At 34.3% G+C, this 8,942-nt stretch overlaps 1 protein-coding gene across 1 annotated transcript in view; it reads right to left on the reverse strand.

The window, feature by feature from the left end:
* The window catches only part of LOC141552976 (cilia- and flagella-associated protein 43-like), a 192,084-nt gene extending 184,983 nt beyond the window's left edge, over positions 1–7,101 (reverse strand). Inside the window, exons 1-4 of the mRNA XM_074284860.1 lie at positions 7,076–7,101; positions 5,816–6,069; positions 3,572–3,668; positions 1,453–1,620 (exon numbers count right to left, since the gene is read on the reverse strand). Coding sequence (XP_074140961.1) covers positions 1,453–1,620; positions 3,572–3,668; positions 5,816–6,069; positions 7,076–7,101 — 545 coding nt within the window. The remainder of the gene's footprint in view (positions 1–1,452; positions 1,621–3,571; positions 3,669–5,815; positions 6,070–7,075) is intronic.
* Positions 7,102–8,942: the final 1,841 nt, after the last annotated feature.

An 8,942-nucleotide genomic window follows, 5' to 3' on the forward strand; every position in this document is an offset into this window, starting at 1 on the left:
ATGAGAAAATTAGGGACCAGAGAAGTCATGATATGTCCAAGATTTTATAGATATTAAATAATATAAGGTAGCAACTGAACTCAGAAACTCTGACACCAAATTCAAAAAGCATTTTCCAATGAAAGAGAGATATATTGGAAATGAATGTGCTGTAAAGACAAAAGATATTAATGAAAATAGAATTTTTAGAAGTCCATTAAAAGGAAGGCTCCTTGTAAAAATACATAAACTATGGAAGTAGACTATAGCACACCTATTTTTTTTATATAGCTTCTTATTTACAAGATATATGCATGGGTAATTTTACAGCACTGACAATTGCCCAAGCCTTTTGTTCCAATTTTCCCCCTCCTTTCCCCCACCTCCTTCCCCAGATGGCAGGTTGATCAATACATGTTACATCTGTTAAAGTATAAATTAAATACAACATATGTAAACATGTCCAGTTATTTTGCTGTACAAAAAGAATCGGACTTTGAAATAGTAGCACACCTATTATTGCTATAAATATAGTGAAAGTAGATGAAAGGATGTTTCAGCTAAAAGAAGAAACTGAATTTTTCTTAGAGATGGTAATAAAGATTAAATAAATTTGTTTTATAGTAAATTTCCTCCTGAATTTGCAAATTGATTAATATTTCTGGAAAATTGAATAATCAATGAAAAATGTTCAAACTGATCTTTTGATCTAGAAAAATAAAGAAACCATATTTACCAAAAAGCTTGAACTATGGATAATTTTACAAAATAACATTTTGATTATATTTTAACAATTTTTCAAATGCCTGCCCTACAAAAACAAATAGACCTGTTTATTAATCATTTGCTCAATCTAAAGAACCAATTCTAATTTTATTTTAAAAATCTAAATATTTCTAAATATAAATGGATGCAGAAGTCATTTACAGGGAAAAAAGATACATCTGATTTTCCTCCATTTCTCTAAGTATAGTAAATAGGCTAGTCATTACTGGAAAGAAATAATCTGAACATTTTAGATTTTCGTTACAAGTGAAATTAGTCCTCTGATCTATCAAGTGATACAAATTTTTTAAAATAACTTTTTCTGAGAAACAGGATTTTTACATGTAGCTGGTATAAAACAAAATATGGGCCTGAATTAGTGATTGAAAAAGAATAATGAGTAGTAATATCATCAATGGCACCAAAGTTTAAGAAACTTTGTATACCAAAACAAGCCTATAACATTGACAATATTTTTGGTTATTATTTTTGTGTAATAAAAATTAAAACTATCAGACAATAGGTAAATGTGCATCTTGTATTATTTTAATTACATGTTTAAGATTTATATTCTTATACAAATTGTAATTCTTAAGTTTGTATGAATAAAAACTAAGCTCAGAAAATTATTTAAAAGTAATTTAGAATGATTAGTTCACTGAGAAGGGATACAAATAAATGTTATTTCCACATTTTAATGTTACTTACTTTGGCTTGAGATAATAAGCCTTGTCACTTTTTTCAATATTCCATATAGTTAAAGCACTTGCACTGGACAAACACATTTGTTGCCAGTTCATGGGATTAAAAGTCATCTGGCTAACTTCCACACCTGGTTGTAAACTGCTACACAAAATAATCCTTTTATCCCAGTTCCTTATAAAAGAAAAACATTTTTTTGTGAAATACAATTCCACTAGAGTTTTATGGAAAATTTATCAAATAATATATGAAATATATGTTAGGACTGATTGTAAGAATAAATTTTAAAGAATTATGAATATATTAAACAAATTTATTCTACATGAACACCAAAATGACATTTAAAATGTATAAGGGCTAATTAAGTTAATCCATAAAACTATTTCTATTGCTACTATATATCATAAATTAGCAACACAAAAAACCCAATGATTGATAACAAAATGTTGCAGAAACAGAATAATTTCCTAATATGTTTAATAATGTGAATATAAATATTGTATATTTATATAAGATCACTCCATTATGACAAGATACTAGTTGGTTTTAATTGACCTTTCATTTATTTTTATCAGTTCATCAGAATATTTTCTCTTCTTCATTCAACAAATTATATTGAACACTTACTATGTAAGACTTTGCTGCAGTTGATACAAAGATGATACTTCAAGTTTTCTTGTATACTAAATCTTACTAAGGTTTGCTTTCAAATATGTTAATATTTATTGTTAATATTTTATTTAGAAGACAAGAAGAGTCTGTTGATTTTAACCAATGCATCTTTTTAAATGTGTGCCATCTCTCCAATAAATTGTATCCTTGGAATTAGAGACTATTTTACACATTTTTGTTATTCCCAGATTTCAGCACAATATGATCTATTTAGTAGGGTTTAGTGTTTATCCATGATAACATTTCTATCACTCTCAAACAGAAAATGTAAATTCTGTTGCTGTTGTGTTTTGTTTTATTTAATATTTCCCCCGTTACATTCAAAACAAGAAAATACATTTCACTTTGCTTGTGTTCATAGAGGACTTTCTAGGCTTTATTTTCTTCTTGAAAGCATCCTGCTCATCATTTCCTATAAAACAATAATATTCCATCACACACATACACACACCACAGTTTATTGAGCCATTTGATGGGCATTGATGGGCATCCCCTCAATTTCCTTTTTTTTTTTTTTTTGCCCTGAGAGCTGCTGTGAATATTTTTGTACATATAGGTAATTTTCCTTTTTTTAATTCATTTTTGATATTCATACTAACTAGTGGTATTTTTAGGTCAAAGAATAAGCATGAATTTATAATCCTTTGGGCACAGAACATTTATCATTTATCAATTGAAATATGGCTCTTTTTTTTTTTATAAATTTGACTCAGTTCCCTCTATGTTTGAGAAATTAGGCCTTATCAGAGAAATTTGATTCAAAATTATTTTTATAATTACTGTTTTAACTGTATTTCCTCTCATTTATTCTCTCCTTTCACCTTGTCCCTCATCAGAAGCGTTTTTGGTACTGGTCACTCCTTCCCCCAATATGCCCCTCTTTTATCATCCTCCCCTCCTCACATATCTCATTCCCTTCCTATAGAAAATGTAGGGGTAGCTTAGGTGGCGCAGGGGCAGCTGGATGGTGTTGGGGCAGCTAGGTGGTGTAGTGGATAGAACACCAGCCCTTAAGTCAGGAAGACCTGAGTTCAAATTTGACCTCAGACATTTAACACTTCCTATCTGTGTGACCCTGGGCAAGTCACTTAATCCCAATTGCCTCAGGAAAAAAAATAGAAAATGTAAACTTTGACATTCAACTGATGCTTAATGATGTCTCATCAATGACACCAAATGTCTCATGTCCCTTCAATAGCAATGTTCAAAGAAAATAATTTTAAAATCCCATCTAAAAAATCAAGTCCACATAGATGGCTTTTAAAACTTAGATTAATATGTTTCATTCTCTAAATTATAGCTTGAAACATTTTTGACAATGAGCTTAAATTGAACTATCTTCTAATGAATGATAAACTTTAGAAATATATTTAATCTTAAATGAAAGATATTAAAATATTTACATATTAAGTTTCCCTTTACTAACAATAAATATATAAATGCTGAAACTTACCAAAGTATTAGTTCATAATCTGGAATTGCAGAATAACTAGCCATGTATGTACCACAATAACTAAATTCAAGTAAAGTATAATCCAGCTGAGCATGACCTAATGCATAAAATTACATTTTAGTTATCAGTCTTCAAATTAACCACTGATAAGACTTAATTTCTTTTTTCTAGTTGCTTTGTCTTCTAATATATTCCTTAAGTTTTTACCATTTATTCATTCTGTGTAAAACTGTTAAAACATTATGGACACTAGATCCTAGAGATTTTTTTAAAAAAATCTTATTTTCTAGTTTTCACTGCAGAATTAGTCCTTTATATATGATGATTTCAGAACTTTTAATCAATACGGAAACCACTCACAAATATCACTGATAAATTTCTAATGAACTTATATTTAACTTAAATTTTTTTAGCTTATTTCCTGAGGTACCTTTACATATGGAATATATAATCACCAGTCTCTCGGCCCATATTTAACCTTCAGCTTAATTTTCTACTACCTTCAAGACAAGTACAAAGTACTCATGAGGTAGTATATTGGATTTGGAATCTGCAAACTCTTGGTTTCATTTCCAACACTGACACACACAAGGTTTGAACAAAGGCAAGGATCTTAATCAGAACTTCAGATGAGGTTTTCATCTGAAAAATGAGGTGTTAAAGACTAGAAGACATTGATAGTCCCCATCAAATGAGATATTTGTAAAGTACTTAACAGTATTTGATACATAGTAGACACTTAACGTTTATTCCTTTTTCCCTTTCTCCTTTTCCTGCTCTACATCTATAATGTCCATCTATGCTGATGTAAATGTAAAATAATTGACTTCAAAAGTATTAACAAAAATACCCCAAAAAGCCACATCATGGATAAGGTCTGTATGCGCCTATTTTTCTCTGAGTCATTATCTCCTCTTTTGTGTGTTTCTACATTTCTATCTCTGGACTTCATGGCCTTTGTCCCCTCATTTTACATATGTGTCTGTCAGTACCTGCCTTTCTCTTTTCCCTCCTGTTTATCATTACCTTTTCTTACAGAGCTATGTGTATATGTGGGTTTAGGTATCTTTACTCTTATTCAGTTATATCTTGTTTTTCATGACCCCATTTGGAGTTTTCCTGAGAAAAAGACTAAAGTGGTTTGTCATTTCTTTCTCCAATTCATTAAGTGTCTGAGGACAGAACTGAACTCAGGAAAATGAGTCTTCTAGACAGCTCAGGTGCTCTATTGCACCACCTAGATGCCCCATTGAATAGTTTATCAACAAATAAATTAAGTTACATTGTAACAATTTTAAAATTTAAAAACTGCCTTTTATGTAAAACTCACTTAACTTTTCTGAAAGTAGTGAGCATCTAACACGGCAAGGTAATACAAGTGAAATATGGGAGTGAAGAAAGGAGCAGTTTCAGTCATTTGCCTCTGCCATGTCTTTTTAATTGAGGTTGCTTACCTACAGCCCATACACAGAAAATAGGAAAAATTTACCTTCTTTTGCATTTTGAAACTTTTTATCACATTACTTTGCTTAATCTTATAGAGAGTCCATAGAAATTTCTTCTGGCACAGTGTAATTTCAAAATTTGTTTTGCTTGTCTATGCATTTTTCTTACAAAGGTTTGGTTTTAATTTTTCCCCTCAAGGGCAGGGAGTGCCAGAAAATAATTGCTTGTAAATTGAAAAAATAAAGTTTGATTTTAAAAAGAAAAATAAAAAAATATACTCAAAAATCAAGTAATTGAGTTAATATTCATGATATTTTTATCTACTATTCCCTTTAGCATTAGAGTTTAATCGTGTTCCATTTCAGATATGGGCCATTTTCCACTTATACAACTTGGTGACCACACATTCCTGCAGATTCGAGCATCTTCATAATGAACTTATTTAGGACAGGCGATCAGCTTAGTCCGATATAATTCAGAACTCCTAAACTAAAGAGATCTAACCCTAACCTCTAGTAGCTGAATTTATAGCCATCATACTTGTAAGCCATTACTTTTTATCAATAGTTTTGTACATCTACATAAACAGCAGCTTATTCTAATTATTCACCCTAAATTTGATCTTAATAGAAAAATTAATACATTGAAGAAAAACTTTGATTTAACTTAATTCTGATTTAGCTCTCCAACTCCACTAATTCTTACTTTCATCCAATTTCCAAGTACATATTTTTGTAAAGTTTTCTTATTCAGAACTAAAAATATGTGCTATTGTAATTTAAAACAATAAAGAAATACCTTTGAATTTTGCCTTTCGGTTCAACTCAGGAAAGTTGTATATGTAGATACTGGGTTTAAGCTTCCGATCTGAAAAAGCCACCACTTGAAAGGGAATGTTAGTTGCCAGAGCACCCACTTTTCCACTCATACACTGTAGAAGATATCTTTTCTCATTTTTAATGTTAACAAAAATTAAGTAATTTCCACAAGTATAGCAAATGGTGCTGTTGTTGATAAAATCAATATTCTGCTTGGGAAATCCTTGCACCCATCTTTAGGAAAGGATATAGAGTGATCAATAATACACATATCAAACCATTTTTCGATTAGAAAATAAAATTTTATCAAAATTTCTAAAACAAAACTATACCACTTCCTCCATCCCTCTTCTGTCCCACAACTATTTTCCAAAAAAGATCTCTCCAAATTAGTTACTGATACAGGTTATACTATAAGCTAAAATCTAAACATCAACATTTTTGATAAGCATTCATTAATTTTCTTTCAAGAAAATAACTCTAAAATGGGATGGGGGAATGAAAGGACTTGTAAAATCAGATGTACTTGGAGAATGCAAAGAAAGGGGAAAACTTAAGTGGAGTAAAAAGGGCTAATCAAGATATAGCACAACTGGGGCAGCTAGGTAGTGCAGTGGATAGAGCACCAGCCTTGAATTCAGGAGGACCCGAGTTCAAATCTGGCCTCAGACACTTAACACTTCCTAGCTGTGTGACCCTGGGCAAGTCACTTAACCCCAATTGCTTCAGAAAAAAAAAAAGGCACAACTGTTCTCTTTTCTGATGTGCATTAAAGTATAATTGTCTTGATTAATAGAGGAAGCTGAAAATATATGAAATAGTGTCGGGTGGATTGAACAGGATATGGAATAAAGGACTGGGTAAGTAAAAGTAATTTTTAAAAATACTATATTGTTTCATAAGCAATGATAAAATCCATCATGTGCAACAATCTCTCGTGGCTTGTTGGAAGGGACAAGATCTTCAGGGTCGGGAGATGAGTCACAGAGAAGGGCCTAGAGCCTAGTGGTAATCAGCAAAAATGGAGGGTGAGGGCGGTGGCAGCAAGCAAGGGTCGAAAGGTCACCGGGAGGCTGAGAGGGGTCACAGCTGGGGCAGAGGACTATGGAATATTGAGGGGTCAAGGAAAGACTGATCCAAAGAATCCCGGGGGTCACAGATACGGGCCACAAGGACTTCGGGAAAGAAAGCTTTATAGGGAATGTGGATGGATAGAGAAGGAAGGAGGCCGCAAGGTCACCTCAGTGTCAGAGCCGATGAGGACATGACCCCGACACTTCACGCTCTCTGATGCTCCTTAAGACCAGAGATGCAAAAGGAAATAAAATATATACAGAAACAAACAAAACGAAAAACTCCGAGGTACACAGCGACTTCTATAAAAGCGATGCCATCAACTGCTCTTCCCTCCACCACCAGCAGACGCCAGCGCCAACAGTTTAAACTCGCATCCGAGAAACAGTAATCTTGATGCCCATTGGCCCTTCCGACTCAGATGTTTTAGAAAATCAAGGTGATTGGTGAAACTCTCTCAACGCCTCAGCCAATCCCAAGGCGAGAGAGAGTTAAAGGCGCCCATGTCCAGGGGAGAACAAATAGGCCTGGAGAAAGCCAAAAAGGAGTATTGTGAGGGCGGGGCGTTTTGGCGGCGGGAGCTTGGGGATCCTGTGGGGATCACCTTGGCCACCATAACAATACTAAGCAGAAACAACACCCCCAAGCCCATTTCTCAAAGGCATGTGAAAGAGAAAGAGCAGAAGGTTCCTTCCCCCACAGTCGGCTTCATGGAGTCCATATTGGATAGAAAAATAAGTGAACGGCTCTTTCTCACCAGTTCTAAAGGAGAAAGCTTCATCCCCCCACAAGAAAGGCGACACAGCAGACTCCATATGGGGCAAATGACTCATGCTCAAAAGACCCCTTAAGGGAATCTGCGCTTTAGAACTGGGCATGCTCAGAGAAGGGCAGTTTACATACACATTGATTACAAAAATGTAAATCCAAAGAACAATCTCCCAAAGATCAAAACAATTGCTCCCAAATTATAACAACCAAGCTTGGACCCGTAGAAGAGCTTCCAGAAAGTATTCTCGTTTTTGTTGTTTTTTTTTTTAAGTGGAAGGCTAATACTACATATAATGACCATTTTACTGAACTATATCCCCATTCTTCCTTTTTAAAAAAATTCATATGTACTGTCAAAAAAATTTATAATTATAAAATTAATAAAAGGAGAATAAAAGTTACTTGAAGGGAAAAAAATTCATAGTAAGTAAAGCTTTCTGGGAGGGAAAAGAGGGAGCATATTGGAAAATACAGGCAACATATAAATAAAAGATATAAATCAAAATTTATTTTAAAAATATTTTGACGTCATAGAAAATAAGGCAGCCTGAAACAGGAGTGGGATCCCACTGTCAAATAACTGGGTCAATTGGACACGTACTGACGGAGAGGGGCAGGAGTGACCAGAAGGGAGGAAAACCCAAGGACAATGACTCCACACCCAGCTTGTGGGCAGATTAAAACTGGCTTCCAGAGAAGCAGGGGAGTGGGACTAGCTAGTGCAATTAGGGGTTAAGATGATGATAAGAAAAAGGGGCTAATTTTTTTCCTTTTGCTCTAAAAAAAGACTTCTGTCTCTAAATTCCCTAGTAGCACTGGCTGCAACTAAATCAAGCATAAATCCAGATTCTGGGGTCTCCACTGCTTCCCTCTTCCTTTTCCCTTAGCCTCCCCTGGGCTACGCTGCAGACAGGCTTGTCTCTCCCAGCTCAGACTCTCTTCTTGTTCTCCTCTCTCCCGACACTGAAGTTTTCCCTCTTGATTTTGGCATTCACACTCCAGAGAGCCCCGCAGTGCCCTCCCTCTGTACACCTCTCAGTACAGGCCTGGACTTCTCTTTCCACAGCTCCCACGTGGCACAGAAAGAGTTAAGGTATTAGCCACCTTCGATGACACAAATGTAGTTATGGAGCACTTTATTCTCCTGTTTTTCTATAACAGGAACAGAATAGAGAAAAGATTACTGGACTACACTTCCCCGAATCCTCGGAGTTGCCTCCGAAATCAAATGTAGCCCCAGCTTACACTGGAGATCTGTCAAG

The sequence above is a fragment of the Sminthopsis crassicaudata genome, chromosome 2, assembly GCF_048593235.1.
Source record: "Sminthopsis crassicaudata isolate SCR6 chromosome 2, ASM4859323v1, whole genome shotgun sequence".
In the NCBI taxonomy this organism is placed as follows: domain Eukaryota; kingdom Metazoa; phylum Chordata; class Mammalia; order Dasyuromorphia; family Dasyuridae; genus Sminthopsis; species Sminthopsis crassicaudata.